General features: G+C 41.3%; 1 protein-coding gene across 4 annotated transcripts in view; it reads right to left on the minus strand.

Annotated features, from left to right (window-relative positions):
* LOC147208684 (connector enhancer of kinase suppressor of ras 2) overlaps positions 1-17,405 on the minus strand; it is a 58,714-nt gene that overhangs the window by 9,830 nt on the left and 31,479 nt on the right. For 3 of the 4 annotated variants that reach the window (XM_086099279.1, XM_086099289.1, XM_086099274.1), the window contains exons 7-16: positions 17,214-17,273; positions 17,036-17,104; positions 11,869-12,015; positions 7,795-7,913; positions 7,508-7,719; positions 5,325-5,411; positions 4,368-4,576; positions 2,281-2,315; positions 2,142-2,184; positions 1,173-1,221 (exon numbers count right to left, since the gene is read on the minus strand). In XM_086099279.1, the coding sequence (XP_085955405.1) occupies positions 1,173-1,221; positions 2,142-2,184; positions 2,281-2,315; positions 4,368-4,576; positions 5,325-5,411; positions 7,508-7,719; positions 7,795-7,913; positions 11,869-12,015; positions 17,036-17,104; positions 17,214-17,273 (1,030 nt within the window). The remainder of the gene's footprint in view (positions 1-1,172; positions 1,222-2,141; positions 2,185-2,280; positions 2,316-4,367; positions 4,577-5,324; positions 5,412-7,507; positions 7,720-7,794; positions 7,914-11,868; positions 12,016-17,035; positions 17,105-17,213; positions 17,274-17,405) is intronic. The other variant, XM_086099282.1, reaches the window with a different exon arrangement.

Raw genomic sequence — 17,405 nt, forward strand, 5'->3', positions numbered from 1 at the left:
AAAAAAAGAAAGAAAAGAGAGTAGGGACCGTTCCTGGAAGCTGGGGAGAGGGCAGTATGGACTGTCTGTCTCCAAAAAGAACTTGAGGTAATGAATTTGTTGAATGACACCACATTTGCTAATCAGCTCCTGGCAAGATTTTTTATTTTTAACAGGTAACTGGTAACTGTATTGGAATACATTTAAAAGTAACCCTCCCAACGTTGTTGTTGGTAATGAACACATCGGACCCTATTTTGGTAGACTGCCGCCCGTGCACTCAGCGTCTAAACACGAGTGGCTTCATTTTTGTGCCAGTGCACTTCTAGTCTAGCGTCTTGGAGCCGTGTTGCACCCATTTGGGCATTTCAGCACATGGAGTTGCCTCGCTCCCGAGTCATCCGACAATTTGGTAACAGAAAGTGGTCTGTGCTCATGCGTAAAAAGGTGGAGGTCTGGGGGTTAACACACACGGACGCTATAATGATGGGGGTGCAATGCAGTCTCCAATTGCCCACGTCACATGCTCGACCGACTACATCATCCGAAAGGCAGAAGTTCCGTTTTACCTGCCATTATCATGCACTGATCCCAGCAAGTCTATTTCTGTTCCCGCAAATTCACTCGTGCATACTGCACCTCTGACATTCGACCGCCCTCATTTTGATGGAAATGAGGAATTTCGTGAAGAATGACTAGGAACACTATTTCAGAGTGTTTTTGAATGCATTACGTGACTCACTTTATTGCAGGGGGGGGGGGGGGGGGGGGGGATCGCAAGAGCAGTTTGAAGCGTGGACGTTATGCTCCTGAGGGAGGATTGTCCGTCTGTACGCTTTGTCTCAGACTGTTGTTGCTCTATTTTGGCACTGACTATGGCCCACAGTAGTGTGCTTGTGATTTATAATAATCAGTGAGATAAGCAACCAATGTCTGATGTTGTGAGCACAGGAGCTGGCACAGGAGGACATCATGAAAGCCACCTGGGTAGAGGCGGGGTTTTAGTGAGCCAGTCTTACTTCCAGGTTAGAAATACAGCCACCAAAATAACTCATATTTCATAAGAACTGAGATCGCCATTGTGCTGAAGGTAATCTATTATCAAATATATGCAGATAGTGTGAATGCTGAAAAGAGCATGATACAGACACTTTAAAATATCATAAAAGTCTAAAAAAAAAAAAGATACGCACCTTTACTTCTCTTTTTGGTTTTTGTTCTCAATGAAGTATAATGGAAAGACTGAAAGACAAAGAATGAGGAAAATAATTAGAATTAGCTCAGTATTTCACAGATGAACTCCTCATTAAAATGTCCAATGATGTAAACAAAGGCAGAAGCACAACAACGTATTCATTCATTTTCTTTCCCATAACTCAAAAACACAGTCCAGTACTATGAATGTCTTTAAGGAAAGTGAGTGTCAATGTTAATATGTACAGCAGAGAAAAGCATAAAGTCATACTTCTGCTGTAACATTTTCACTAAACAGGTTAATAACATAGTACTCCATCATATGAGTTTATAACAGCATTAACTGAAATAATGCCTTGTCATAAAAGGGGGGCCTGTCACGATCTGAAATGTAATGTGGTGCTAAACGGAAATAGTGACACACCATTATTATTTGGTTATGTGTACATGATTAATAAATGAATTTGAGGACTCTGAATCATAAAAGTAAAAAAGAATCAAGTGACTCATACTGAAGCATTTTATAGAGCAAGATGAGTATTTTAATAGAAACAAATGAATTAACTTTGTTTTGTTTTTTTAACTAGGCTGACTCACTTTACAGGTATATGCTCCAACAAACAGGCACTGATGACCAATGCTGCCAGTGTGACAATGACCCTCAGGTCATTTTATCTCAATAAAGTTTTATTTGGAATACCATTGTTAGGGTAGTGAATGGCTCAAATCACTTCTAATCCTTTGTATATTGGGTTACAACTAACAATAAACTCATTACCATAGCGGATATAGTTGTTAAAACACAGCTGACGCAATGTTGAAGCCTCTATGCCTTTTTTTTTTAATGAATATGAGTCACTAAATATTTTTACAGTAAAAAGAATAAGAGAGTAAAAATAATTATAGTAGGTAGAATCATAAAGCACAAAAGCAAAAGTGATCAAGTAAAACAGCAACATTTTCTTTACTTTCTTTATGGAGACTGCTCCTGAGCTTCCAGAACCAGAGTACCTGTAAAAACACAGATTGTGACTGAAATAATCATATCACGACTGTCTTTATTTCTATATATGCATTCAAATATCTTGACAAAAACTACAAGCTTACCTGTCTGTTGTGTCTCGCAGTGTGTCTGCTCCTCGCTAAAAGATAAAAAAGAAACTTAATATTAAAGATCTGCTAAAAGCCTCAATGACAACCCAAATGTTTGTTCCTTAAACATGTAATCTTTCATTAAAATCATCATTCCACACTGTTTCTTGTGGGAATGGTGAGCAATGGGGACTCAGTGGGGACGAAATGTATTCTTTTTCTTTTTTCCCCCAAAACCTGTGACAATCAGTGAGTGTTGAAATATACACAGACTCATATATTTGAAGTTTTGTCTCATGCAGAGGAGGGAAATTTTTTTCAAAGCCCTTTTGATAAACCTCTGCAGATATGACATGAAAAATATGTGATGTGGACTTTTGTCAATCAACTACAAATAGCTATATATATACCTGTATACTTTACTGTATATGTATGTATGTATGTATGTATGTGCATGTGTGTGTGTGTGTGTGTGTGTGTGTGTTTAAAGAATCGTGATAACTGCAAGATCTGTACTATACGTGGTTTTGCTTGGGTTTGAGTCATCAAAACAAACACACGACTTAGAAGGTTAGAGAGAAAGAGAGCGAGGACAGTGTGTACTAACATGTTGGAGACTGGTGTGTCTGTGTATTCCTGTTTAAAGCACATTCATAATTGGTCTCGCTGATGCTGAGTCATACACCTCCTCACCTACAACGATGTGTTTGTGTGTGTGCACACAAATGTGTGCATTTGCCCAGCATAAATTTATATTTAGTGTCCGCTGTGTGTTAGGTGAGAGGAATGTTTGCATGAAACGTGAGATACAGTAGATTCCCTGCATTCTAATTTATGTGAGCCTGACTGTGCGGATGCACACCAGCCTGTGTACCTGCGTCTGGATAAGTGGGGCCAGTGTGAACTGTTCATTTAATCTGAAAGTCAGACAATACACACAACTGAGGACGAATCTGAGATGAGCATCATAACACATATACATATCCATTCATACAGTACATAGAGAGAGAGAGAGGAGGAGAGAGAGAGAGAGAGAGAGAGAGAGAGAGAGAGAGAGAGAGAAAGAGAGACAGAGAGATAGAGAGAGAGAGACCCACACCCACACACAAAATAATCTCACACGAAGGTAAAGAAGAAAAGGACGATTGGAAAAATGGGCCCGGTCCAAGTGCGCACGTCAGGGGATACAAATACCGCTTTTGAGGAAAGTGGGAAGGATGATTTTTTGTGTTGTAATGGACCAGAACAACAAACAATCTATCGGAATCAGCCATCTTTGTTGTTTACATTCGCCTCAAATTTTTTGAAGTCGCAACTGCGATAATCCGAATGGGATAAATCCAGTGGCGGGCAATGAGTTTTGGACCTAGGCGTCAGCGGGTATTTATTGTTCTAATCCAGCTCTTAATAACGCCATAACCCGTTTGATTGACAGATGATTGACTGTAGACTCTCCCTTTCTAGCACTCTCACCCACACGCATCAATACGAAAGAGGCCGATATGTGGTATTAAAGAAGAGCATTTCTCGTCTTCGAGGATATAACCAAAAGAAAATAAATATAGTTGTCTTTACCTTCCAATACATCACCTTAAGAACTACAAACCTCTACAGTACAATATAGTACTTCACAAACAATTTTTAATCAATATGATCACTCTAATTAAATAAATAAATAACTGTACTGTGTCGGTGATGCTGTAGTGGTCCACTCGCCTGACTTGTGTGCGGGCAGCATGGGATCAGTTCCCACTCAGTGACGGTGTGAATGTTGGTGTTTATACTGTCGTTGTTTGTCTCTATACCCGACCCCCCAGCCCCAAAAAAGAAAACATCTTGAAAGTGATTTTCTAACCATAGCCCGATATCATGCTCCATCGGAAATCAAGCTTTGGCCTCACACAGAGCTGAACCAATGAGAGGATGCAGAAACTCACTCTTCCTGAGGGATGGCTTTCCGGCATTAAACAAAAACAAAAAACGAGCGAATTGCTCAATTAAATGAAGTCATGATAATCTTTTTTTTTTTTCTCCGCGGTAGCCCAGGAGAGAAATAAAATGGCGCCCTGTCTGATAGTATACAGAAATGAATGTGTACATACAGGTAAAGGATCTGGAGGTTGGTCTAAGCGTAATGTAGAGGACAGCATGGATGGACTGAGGGGAAAGCTAGGACTGCTTGGATTGCGGCTCTTGCGGCGAGAGCGTCTGGTGGAGTCCCTCCGGCTCTCTCTCCCCGGCCCTTCAGGCTCCTCCTCAATGACCAGGATCTTATCATCGCTGAGGTAACGTAGTAGGGAGTTGTCTGAATCTGTGTGGAGGAGAAATGGCTACAATTAGATGATTAGACAGGGTCAACAGAATGGGTAGAAGAGAGAGAAAAATGAAAGAGGCCTGCAGTTCGGATAGAGCTGAGGGAGAACCGCATGTTGGAAAATGACACGGTCCCATTGACACTTGGATATAGCCTGTGATAAAAACCAAAAAGAACAGAAACTGATAAAAGTTCTCCAAAGCTGCATTATCTGGTCGACGATAGCTCTACGGCGAGGGACATCCTGTTTATCTGAGGCAATGATAATGCAGATTTAGAAGTCACTGCTAAACTGTAGACTGTCACAGAAAGTTCAAATCCGATCATGTATTCATTGTTCATATATTTAAATGTGAAGACCTAAATCTGACAAAAGAATGAGAAGTAGAAAAAAAATTGCACAGGAACCAGACCGTCTTATTTTAATGTTATTCATAGACTCTCTGGCAGGAGAGTTGAGGTCAATACAGGTCAATTTTCATGCAAACTGTTAGTCGCATTGAAGTACCTTGGATTTTTTTTTCAGCAGTTATATAAATGCAATCCCCTTGCATTTATGCTTGTTTGTCAGCATGTCGGATACATAACTTTCAGATATGTATCCATACACAACCACACCACTATGAACAACCTGAGGATGGGATGTATTGCACCAAGTAGGAAGCAAAGCAAGCACTGGTCCGGACTTGTTTGTTTTTACAGTGAGGGGCAACGTTTGCATGTATACGTGTTAGTATGCATGTACCTCGGCTCCCTCTCTTGCCCATGCTGGGTTCCTTGGCCTCGGCCATCCAGTTATATTCAGGAGGCATGGACACAGGTCTGAGGTCACCTGGAACAATCCAACCAGCGATCAACGAGTCGGCTAAAGGGGAATGGGGGTATTCGGGCTGTTGGCAAGCAGCGATCAAGAGAGTGACTGAGAGACGGCTGGTGGGTGGACAAGGGAGAGGTAGACAAGGTGTGTGCAGGTGAGGGAGTGCAATGGCATGCGAGATGAGGGCCACATGACCCACATTTTTGAAGTTACCCTTCCTGTATGTTAAGTTCACAGACGATTAAACTCCCATTTGGCAGTAACTGTGATTGCACTCACCCCAAAGCATTTAGCATGGACTCAAAAGTAAAAAATATACCATTATACTACAAAATATACTGGATACAGTATATCTAAAGGTCCCATGCCATCAAAATCCAACTATTTTCACTGCTTTATACATAACATACTATAGGTCCAAATGAGTCTGTGACATGGTTTTAAATTTGCAGATTGTATTCAAGAACCAATAAAAGTCAAAGTGCTTGCAAAACCAGCCGATCAGATGTTGGCATTGTTGCGATGTAGATTGGCGAGGGTATGAGTCATCAACGCTTCGTGATTTCTGCTTCACACTGATAGTTCGGCACCAAGATATCCCTACCTATCAATAAACCTTAAATATTGAATATTAATGAGAGATCCAGCTGTCCGAGATGCCCGGTGTTTACCACTAACTACAAAGAAAAAGGCCATCATGGGCATTTTCAACCCAAATTATTTTACTAATCTGATAAAAGGACATCAGAGTATGAAAATAATATTTACTTCAATGAAAAAGGGACAAAATCATCAATGGGCTGAAATAAAATAAGTTAAAAATATTATAGACCTTCTAATGAAACTGTAAGATTTGAATCCAGATTTTGCATTTAGCATTAAACATAAAGGTATAACCTTTCAACATATTCAGAAAATAACATCAATACCAACTTCCACTCGATTGTGTTGTTTGCTTATTGGTTTTACTACATTTTCCGCCCTTGCATCCATACGAAATTATGAATTGGATGATGGATGCACCTGTATGTGCTCTGGTTGAGTCTGAACACAGTACAGTCATCATCTCATCCCATCAACCCACTGCCTTGATTTTAAACATCCTTCCTTCTTATACAGCACATTCGTTTCGACTGGGTTGCTGGTGCCAAGAAAACAAATGAGCTCAGCGCTTCGGTGCTTTGGAGGGCTCAGCATCATTCCAATGATAAGATTCAGCAGTCTGGTACCACTGGAAAAGTCCAGCACAGCAGCGGTTCAGACACGAGAAACGGAATACAACACGTACAGTATAGGAGTGTTTCATCTGATGCAAATAACTAAAGGTGTTACAGTATGACACTGGAATATTTTACAAAATTAAAAAAGAAATCAGTAAATTATATTACAGGTATACTACTATTACAGCTGTTTCTTTCACCCTGTGATTAGTTTGTGCTTTAAATCTTTTGTTGACTGTTGTCTTTGGACAATTGATTCGTGCATAGCAGAATCCCATACAGATCCCTCCTTTCATTGGTAGTCTAGACATAGTCCAGACTCCCACCTCCTGTGAATGCATATTAAGGCAGTTGTTTGTCGTGTGACCCCGGCCTTTCACATCATGACGGCCTCTTGAGAGTCTCCCATGCAGCAAGAGGATGTCTTGAAAGCTTTCAGGGACAGTGGGAAAGGACCCGAGGTGGCAAGGGAGAGAGAGGGCTTGAAACTGTGCTCATGGATTTGTGTTTGATTTTAGGGCAGGACAGCTCAGTGTCAGGACACTTCTCTATTGAGGGTTAAAGAAAGCATGGTATCCTCAATATTAGTGCCAGAAAGTGAACATTATTCTGATGCCTGTTTGTTCTTTAGTCCATGCAAGACCATTCCAAACAAGTTCCAGGACAACCACCCGGCCTTTTTAGTGCAATGCTGTGTCATGCTGATGGGCAAGCAGCATCAAAGGCCTTCTTGGCAGAGGTGCTAAACAGCCATTAGAGAAGGTGATGAACGCATGGGGAAATGTTGATAACAAAAAAATACAAGTGAGGACATTTGCAGTGGAGCACATGCTGTTTAACTGGAGAAACAAGGGTTTGGAACCACTCAAGTAACACAAAATCAAACCTTACCGTGTGTGGGAGTCTTGTCCCGCCTGCGCACACCTGTACTACGGCTTCTGTCATATTCATTGCCTGGTGGTCCGTCTCCTTCCAAAAGAGAGAAGTACTGACCACTGTCCTGGTCCAAGTAGTAGCTGACAGCCTCTGACCCTTTCGAACCAGATTGGGAGGTCACACTGTACCGGGTGATGTCATCACATGAAATCAAACCCAACTCCTCCCTGAGGACACCACACCATTTTAGTCACAGCCCACAGGGAGATCAGCAAAGAGATCATTCGTTTCCAGACCCTCACCTGGGGCTGTAGAGTCCAGAGACAGGGGAAAGGATGTAGACATCCTGGGCATCCATTTTGGACATGCCTAAAGTTCCACCTGGTGTAGGCGAGGTGCTGGTAGGGCTGGTGGGGACCGGCTGTTAGGAAATAGATTAAAGACTGGTTGTGTTGTAATTGAGTCTCCTGGAGCACAAGTTGTAAAAGGTAAGGGTTAGATATTTTCGATCTTCAAAGCATACAAAAAAGCATTGACAGGTTCTCAACAGTTTGTGAATCACAAACAAGTGACATATTTCCACCCACACAGAAGCTGCCACGTTGTATAGGTTCTGACGATGCAACCTTTCCCATGTTAACTATTCTCTCATTTTGTTTCAAGCCTTTTTACACACAAGGTTCTCTTTGTCTGTTTCTATGACAACCACTGCTCTCACTGAGGGCAGAGGAACGCTTGCTTGACCTACTACCTCGGCATGACTCAAGGACATGTCATTTGTTACTGGGTCCGCCATGTGAGCAAGGATGCCATGCTGATGTCATGTAGCTGGCATGTGAATTTTGAACAAAATACCGTCGACAGATCTACCAAAACAAGGATTATAAACGTGTAAGTAGTGCTCTTTAGGAGTGTCCATTTTAATCTGCGGGCCTTATTTCTGCACTTTCATTTTCAGTCTTCCTCTGTTCATAGTCAGACCGCTTTCCAAAAAATGGTGAAAACTAGTCAGGAAGAAACAAGGGATGCGGTGAAGTGGGGCGGAGGGGGGAGTAAATAGGTCAAAGAGAGAGAGAGAGAGAAAAAAGGCACAGATTGTTAGAGAGGAGAGTGACGCAGGGAGCTGTGCTGTAAGAGTGAAAATAGTAATTTTGTGATTACAGTCCAGCCTTAGGAAAAGGGGAAGTGGTGCTGGGACTGCACACTGAGCAGGATGGGACTCTCACAGCAGGTGACATTCCAAAATGTAAAAACATCATTGAAAGCATTTGGATTCCCCTGCATTCACTCTAAACGTGACACATCTTATGATTAAGCCCTTCACAAAGTGTTCTTCACAATGATCGTATTTTTCCACACATTATAATAATTTGTGGGTTTATAAATGTATTTCGGCAGCTCGGTGGTCCAGTGGTTAGCACGTCGACCTCACAGTGCAGAGATTGTGAGTTCAATCCTGGTTCCGGCCTTCCTGTGTGGAGTGTGAATGTTCTCCCCAGGCCTGCGTGGGTTTTCTCCCACATTCCAAAAACATGAATGGCAGGCTAATTGAACACTCTAAACTGTCCCTAGCTGTGTCCGTGGACAGCTGGGCTCTAATATCCCCCGCGACCCTTGTGAGGATAAAGCAGATTGGAAAATGGATGGATGGATGGAAAAATGTATTTCGCTTTAAGGCTAGAAAAATAAATCTGAATATCATCACTCAAATATCGTTGTCAACCATAAGCTACCATAACCATAAAGAGAAGTTGAAATAGTATAATTTCTGGAAACAAGATTAGGTTCACTGGCAAAATGTATGGATTTAATTTTGAGTTTTCAAGTGTTCCTCATGTAGTTGCCTAAAATTGTACATAAGGAATTATTTCTAGAAATCTCTTCAATTGTTGTCAATATCCAAGGAGATAAATTTGATGGAAATTCCTAAATGTGGGTGTTTAGAAGTTTGTGAGAAAGCTCACACTCTACTACCCACATTAGAAAAATCTTTATTGGCCAAGTACGTGAGCTGAACTTTGAACATGTTTGCGTAGAAAATGAACTTTCCCCAACACTGGTAGTCCCGAACAATGACAGCTATGCGAATGATGCAGATAAGAATCATCAAACATAATAAAGTGATAAAACACACCTGTCACTCATGTTTGATTACTTTTGCTCACATTAAAAATAGGTGGGTGTGTTTAAACATAAGGCAGTCATGTATCTATCCAAATATACATACAGCGGCTACAATTAAAAGCTGAAATGTTGATCTGCTGTAATCCAACATTAATCTCTTGTTGTCAAATAAAACAAACTGAGTGAACCGTTCTAATATTTTGGAAAGGGGGAGGACTTTCCACCATGTGCTTGTTGGCCACCGCAGGGAAACACATTTTATTCAAGAGGAGACTAAAGCAAGGAAAAACACTATTGCATTAAAGTGCGGACTGCGGAGTGTAATACTGCAGTTTCCAGAGGTAAAAAGGCACAGCAAAAAGGCACACTAACATTAAGATACTGTAGGATAATATGGATGAATACATGGATGTGTTTATCAACACAAGCTGTCCAGCTGCTATATTACCAGCTATCACATTACATTCTTTTGACAATGGAAAAGTATAAATAGTGAGTCACATTGAGTAGTTATAGAGGAAAAGGAGCATGCATACACATTCATTTACATGAATGTGAACTTTTCATTTTCTTCCATTCTATTATTTTGCCAAAACAAGAGTTGAGCATCATTAAGAAGCTATCAAGGATTTAAGAATTTGACTTGTCATTTTTTTCCATTGCCATGAAAATAGTCCCAGAAAACTTCAACCAAGATGTTGCAGAAGCCTTAAATCATGACCTATTCGGTTTTCTTATTAACAATACATAACTCACACATACGTGTGACCCAAAATAGCAGGCATTTACAACCAGTAATTATTTATACACCTACGCATTTTACACATTTATGAAAATGGGATCTCCGACAATGAGTGGCACGCATGTGAGCAATGTGACAAATGTGCACAGCACACACACGCACACACACACACATTTACACACAGAAAAAAAACCCTGTTGCTTTTGGCCAATACAAGTGGATGATAATGCTGCTCTTTTTCTAGCCCATTATACACAAGACAACACAGCCACAGCCAAAAGCACAAAAAAGAGGGAGACAACACGGGAATGGAAAAGACAGCCATGGAGGGATTTGGACCTTGAATCACATGATCATTCAGGGACAAATTGTTTCCTTTTTGGATTTAGTCATAAACCATCAGAATATTTGCCACATTTGGGATTAACTGTAAAGCTGCATGATTCATCCTACAAAACCAGGCTTATGTGTTCGATGTGAAGCATGTATGTACTTGCTTTACAAAGTAACATGAGAGCAAAAGGTCTGTTTTGAGAAAACATTGTTCCGCATTGAGACACTCAAGAATGATACATTTCGCTTACATATACAGACAAGCATGCAGCTTGTGATGCAAAGAAATGTATGAAAACAGGACATTTTCTGGAGTCCGATTTTAGATCTCCAGAAACTGCTGAGTAGAAGATCGTGCTTCAGATCCTGTAATTCCTTATGAATAATTAAAAACTGAAGTCTTTTAAAGCGCAAACACATTTTAGACACTGCTTCCCTTTTGTGGTGTGGTCTGCTTGTGGTGTGTTTCTATTCCAACAGTCCAGCCGATAGAACATCTCGTGCTCCTGAAACTGCTCTTTTGATACAACAATAAATGTATCAACACATGTGGCAAACTTCAGTCAGGTCATATAAGAAAGCTACAAGTCAAAAAGATACGCGCTCTAGCCTCACCGCCAAGGCAAGATGCAGTATGAAGTTATTGCATCATTGCTCACAGACATTATTTTCTGTGTATGGAAAGAGAATGAAGACACACTGAAGAACAGAACAGTTTTGACCAAAGAGAAAAAGCTAAAGCACAGGCCATCTCTATTTTAAGCATATATGCTCCTGTATGGGAAATATGCGAAATTACATTACAATGCATCAGAAACATTACAATGTCAAACGGGGGACAGAAGATGCGCTACCTGTCCATCCATCCATTTTTATCATGTTCAGGGTCACTGATAAGTTGACTGAAGACTGACAACCTGTATCATTCGCCAGTCAATCACAGGCAACATAGAGACACAGGACCACACTCAAATTCACAGCTGAGCAGGAATCGATTCCCCATGCTGCCAGCTCCAAAGTAATCAGTGTGAACCACTACACATCCAGCAAATAAAGTGAATATGGCGTGTAAAAATAAGATAAGATAACCTTTATTAGTCCCACACTGGGCAAATTTGCAGGGAGTAGAATGATTCCAAGCGATTGCAATAACAGTGTTGGTAGAATGTACCAGTACCTGCAAGCCCAGTGGTTTCCAGCGGACATTCCTCAGCAAAGCTGGAGTGGAACTCAGGGTATTCTGTGGCCTTTTCTTCAGTGTTAAGATAACTCCACATGGATCTTCTCTTAAAGCATTGACCAGGTTCTTCAACTGCCAGCCCACCTGGAGAGCACACAGTACCACATTGGGAGTAAGTCACATATGTGCAAGTTGCAAGTAAGTCTCAACCAAGTCCCAAATTACTGTGCGAAAAAAAAAAAAAAAAAAAGCAAGTCAAGTCGAATTGTCGCCAAATCTCTAGAAAGTCGAGTCAAGTCATTATGTGGTACAAGCAAGTCCTAAGTCGAGTCATAAAATCTTGCTCAGTCACAATTTACGTGATTATATTATATTATTATATCCTTATATACAGTATATTAGAATATTAATATTTTTGGGATGTGTGGTGTTGGCCTCTTTGATGGTCAAGTTAGACACCATTGGTACAGGCTCATTGAGGATCAAAACAGCTCTTGCTTCATATTTTGGCACTGTCCCCCAGTATGTCATATTAAAGGAAAGAATGACAAATTCAGAATGCAGCGAGAGTCAGACGGTACAAATTTGCTGACTTTAATATTTCTTGAAGCTTTTGTGCAGTCTGTCTCCAGCAGTCACAACACTCGTCAGACACATGACTGACTACAATGGTCACAGTGACCGGAAGTGTCCACAGAGCTCTCCGCAGCTGACCTTATTTCTCACATTATGATGATCAATCTGTGTCATCCTTTTGCATGGCTTGCATTCTCGTTGGCTCAGATCAATAGACTGATTTCACCCCGCATAGTTCAATAATTATTTTTTTATTTTATTTTTGTTGTTGTTTTTGTGTTTGTTTTGTCACTTTGTGTTTGTTGTTACGTCGTGTGGACCTGATGTGGACTTTTTTCAGCATTTTTTGGCAACGACATTCATCAAGGAGGAGACTCTGTGCTTGGTGGTTGCGCCTTCTCGGCAGCATGGGTATACCAGCACTGTTTTTGACTGGGAGGAATGTCGGCGCCATTTGACTGTCGTTGCTGGACAGTCCCGGGGCGCCTGTTATGGGCAGCATTTTTCACAGCCCCGCTTTGTTCAGCGGAGAGATCGGTGCTGTTGAACGGTCTGCGGCTGGATGGATGTAAGTCTTGAGGAGCCGACGATGAGAAGAAAGGAGCGTTAGCGCGGAGCGCCGATGCGGATTTGGAACTGGGAGTTGCGGCTTGGAGTTTGAAGCGGATTACGTGGGACAGGAGAAGTGAACTAATCTCTTTTCGTCAATGGACGCTATAGCTTCGTGTTTGCTTTCAAAACTTAGCTTGTAGCAGACGTGTGCACATTTTCAGCATGACGTCTCTGATCCACTGGTGAAAGGACACTTTGATCCTCTCCTCTTTCATCTATAACTGCTTCAGACAACAAAGTGTATGCAGAAAAGTGGTGAAGATTGCACGACTGTCTGTGTCCTATGTGTTGTGTTGTGTTGTGTTGTGTTATTTTGACTTCAAAATGGCGCCGCGAGAGTGGCTGCCTTTCCAGCAGCTCCTATATTTTGTTGTTCTACTTCTTCCTTTCATAACTTTGCTGCTGTGAATTGGGAATTTCTCCATTGCGAGACTAATAAAAGTTTTCTTATCTTAACCCTTATATTATGTTAAGGGTCAATTTGACCCGTTTCCGTTTTTGCAGTGACCAAAGCACTGGATATCCTTTCTTTTTCTTCATGAAATTTAGTGACTTTTCCTCATCTAGGGTCATGAACTGGTGTGTAAAATCTGGACACTCTGATGTGTAGTGGGATGTCTGTGCACAGTTTGAATACAAATATGATGTTGGGGGTCATTTTGACCCAGACACTTTAATGTGGGCAAGCAGCTTTTCAGATCCAAAAGAAACATGTCTAATTGCTGAACAGTACTTTGTTTTGACTGCTCAGTGACTGCCAGATACCCAGCCAGGTATGTGTAGAGCAGGAACTTTCTTTCATTTGACTCGTCACTCTTCTCATGTCATTTCTTTGACCAACATACCAAAAATGAGCTCCAGAAAATTTACAGCTGAATAAGCTTCATCACAGAGTTTGAACTGGGATAGTGATGCAGAGGAAGATATTTCAGAGACAGAGGATCTTTCTGGCACGTATGGCATCTAAATGTGGGCAGCCTGTGATGCAATATCTAGTTTTGCATGGAATATGCAAGTGCATACTGGAAAGCTACCTGGAGGAGCATCTGAGAAGATTCAGATGATGCGTGTGGTGCTGAGGATGAGTGAAGGACTGCAAAGTCATAACTTCTTTACAATACTATGGCCTTGGAGATGAAGTTCAGGAGAGAAAGCTGACTATATTGGCAACAGTCAGAAGAAATAAGACAGAAATTCCCGGTGAAATTCTGAAGATGCAGGGTGACCTCTGCATTCCTTAGTATTTGTTTTCACTGAGAAAGCAGCAGTTGTTTCATACTGCCCAAAGAAAAACAGAAATGTTCTTGTAATGAGGACAATGCACACAGATGCATCTCTGAGCACAAGAGAAGACATGAAGCCACAAATGATCCTGGATTACAACTCAACCAAAAGGGGACTTGACAATCTGACAGCACACATACAACTGCCAGTGCAATACTTTGTAGATAAAACACTGAAAATCTCAGAAAAGTTAAATGAAAAAAAGAAGCGTGACATGGAAAAACTTTAACTAAACAGTTCTTAAATATACTTCTGGGATTAAAAATATGTTGTCTGTCTCTTATCTGAATGTTTACATCATCTTAAACAAAGTTGTTACTGGTGTAACCTGTTTTTTGACTATTTTGTGTGGATTTTTACAGTGCGGGTCAAAATGACCCACAACATAATCAATGTGGTTTTTTTTCAACATAATATGAGGGTTAATACAAGCAGGCAGTCTGCTGCCACTTTACTTTCTGGCAATGCGGTTTTGCCATTGGCAGGGAAAAGGAAGAGGAATAATATTTTTTTCAAAGATGGTTAAAATCTTTGCAGTCTAAGACTGGTTGAGGCAAACTTTACTCTATTATTGACAAATTCAAGATAAGATAGCGGCGGCCCGGTAGTCCAGTGGTTAGCACGTCGGCTTCACAGTGCAGCTCCGGCCTCCCTGTGTGGAGTTTGCATGTTCTCCCCGGGCCTGCGTGGGTTTTCCCCCCATGCTCCGGTTTCCTCCCACATTCCAAAAACATGCGTGGCAGGCTGTTTGAACACTCTAAATTGTCCCTAGGTGTGAGTGTGAGCGCGGATGGTTGTTCGTCTCTGTGTGCCCTGCGATTGGCTGGCAACCGATTCAGGGTGTCCCCCGCCTACTGCCCGGAGACAGCTGGGATAGGCTCCAGCACCCCTCGTGAGGATCAAGCGGTACGGAAGATGAATGAATGAAAAGATAAGATAGCAAGAATCGAAGGTAAGTTTAAATGTTGAAAAAGTCATACGACCGTTAATTATTTACTTTAAATATGATCACACAGTAAATCTGTTGGTTTTCCTTCGCTTCAGTGTTTTTATCCAATTTCATCCATTCCATGTGTTCATAGAGGTCCATATTCTTGTATTGATTCATTTTAGAATATATGTGCCCATTTTATATCATGAAAACTCACCATTTTGTTTGTGAAGCTGATGACTTTGATGTTGACTGTGGCAATTAAATGTCCTTAATGTATTTTAGAGTTTGCACATGTAATCTTTAAAGATGCAATTTATATAATTAAAAAAAAAAAGTAAGAGAGGCTAGAGAGGGCCATGACCACCCCTGGCCACCACATAGCATCACCATTGGCTTTATTTGCTCACATCTCCTCGTGGCCGAGCCCCACCAGTCCATAAATCACCCCAGGTGGACAGAATGTATACACAGCAACCATGGAGAAACTCCCAAAACACACAAGGCGTGTTAACCAAGCCAGTTAGAAAGTGTTCACTTTGCAAATGTGCACAGAACAGATGGTTACATGGAGAGACTCACCAAAATAACAGCATCACATAAACTACTGCTGGGGTGTTTTTTTTTCTAATCCCAGGAGTCTTCATTATTTTCCAATTGCTATTACCAGCACATAATTATGTTGCCTCTTCAAACAATCATCTTTGGATGTGAGCAACTTCTAAATCTCATTTTATAAACAAAACTGCCAGTCTTGCTTTCTATACAAAGCAGTCCGATCGTGAAAATGAATACGTTCATCATTAAAATGTTGTTTATTACACATAAGGACCACTGTGACAAAGTCATTAGTCATAATGTTTTTCTTTCTTCTTCTTTCATATGAATGAAAAAGGGCATGCTTCACATAACCGGCCCTCATTTTTCTCCCCTCTTTTTCCTTTTGACCGTCTTTCCTCAAGTTCCTCATTGCCTCCTCCTCCCTCGACATCCTTGTAGCTTTGCCTCACACACAGTATGCCCCGATTGCCTCATCACTCCCTTTCCCACACCTGCACCTCCCTGCGCTTATCTCCTCCCCCCGGGGTGAGGGATCAGAGAGATGAGGGTCTCACAGAGGGAGTAACGAGTGGTTGGAACTAAGCGCCCGGCAGGGAGCAGTCTGCGCCATCACCCGGAGTAAAGTGAGGTGGAGCTGTCGTACGTAGCTCCCTCACAAGTCAATGAGAAGCAGAAGGAAACACCAGAAGCTAAAGTAAAAGAACACGGAGGAGCACGCCAACGTGACGGCACAAAGATTTTAAATTTAAAAAATAAAATAAAATCCCACCCCTCTAGAAATATCAATTAAACCCGGGAACAGCTCTTTAATAGCTGAGCTGACAAGATATGACAATGAATCATAGGCTTTCACAAGGCAGCGTGCCACCGTTTAAAATGGCTGCCCGTTTTTTGGACCTCCATTTAAAGTGACGACAAGAAGCTTGAGCAGTTGTGAAAAAGGAACATGAGTTTCTATTTCAAATCATTGGAAACATATTACGGATAGAGAGTAAAGGTCTTAAAAGAATGTATCCAACACTTTTCTCCATTTGCAAAAAACGAATTAGCCTATGTAGCAACACAGGAGGGCACAAAGCACCGTAGTGATGGTCTCTCTGAATGGAGAGTAGGTTCAGTTTGAAGTCACAGGGAAAACACACGAAAAGTGGGTCATTTTCTTGTTCTTTTGCTTTTCATGGATGTGATTCTTCGACTTACCACTGTTTGATGGTTGACTTGGATGACTTCATCACCCGCATGAATCTTTTTGCACTGATCTGCTGGAGACTGCAAAGGGAGAAAGTGTGGGCAAGGGAATCTAATTTAGGAAAAAGAGTCACCACAGACAAAATGAGAATATTGTCTTGATGTCTTTTGAGTGCCGAGCAAAACTTGCATTCTCTGTGGTCCCAGTAATAACATGAAGTCCATCATATGTTGATTTGATGTACATCCCCTGAAAGACAAGCAAAACAGAGGGTAATAATCAATGCAATACACACACCGAAAAAGTCACAACCTAAAATCATCTGGAGCCAGATAAAGTGCGTGTTTTAAATCAACTCTCCACCGATTTAAGCAAGTATAT

This window comes from Hippocampus guttulatus, chromosome 2, assembly GCF_054856545.1.
Source record: "Hippocampus guttulatus isolate MCC_2025c chromosome 2, RoL_Hgut_1.0, whole genome shotgun sequence".
NCBI lineage: Eukaryota > Metazoa > Chordata > Actinopteri > Syngnathiformes > Syngnathidae > Hippocampus > Hippocampus guttulatus.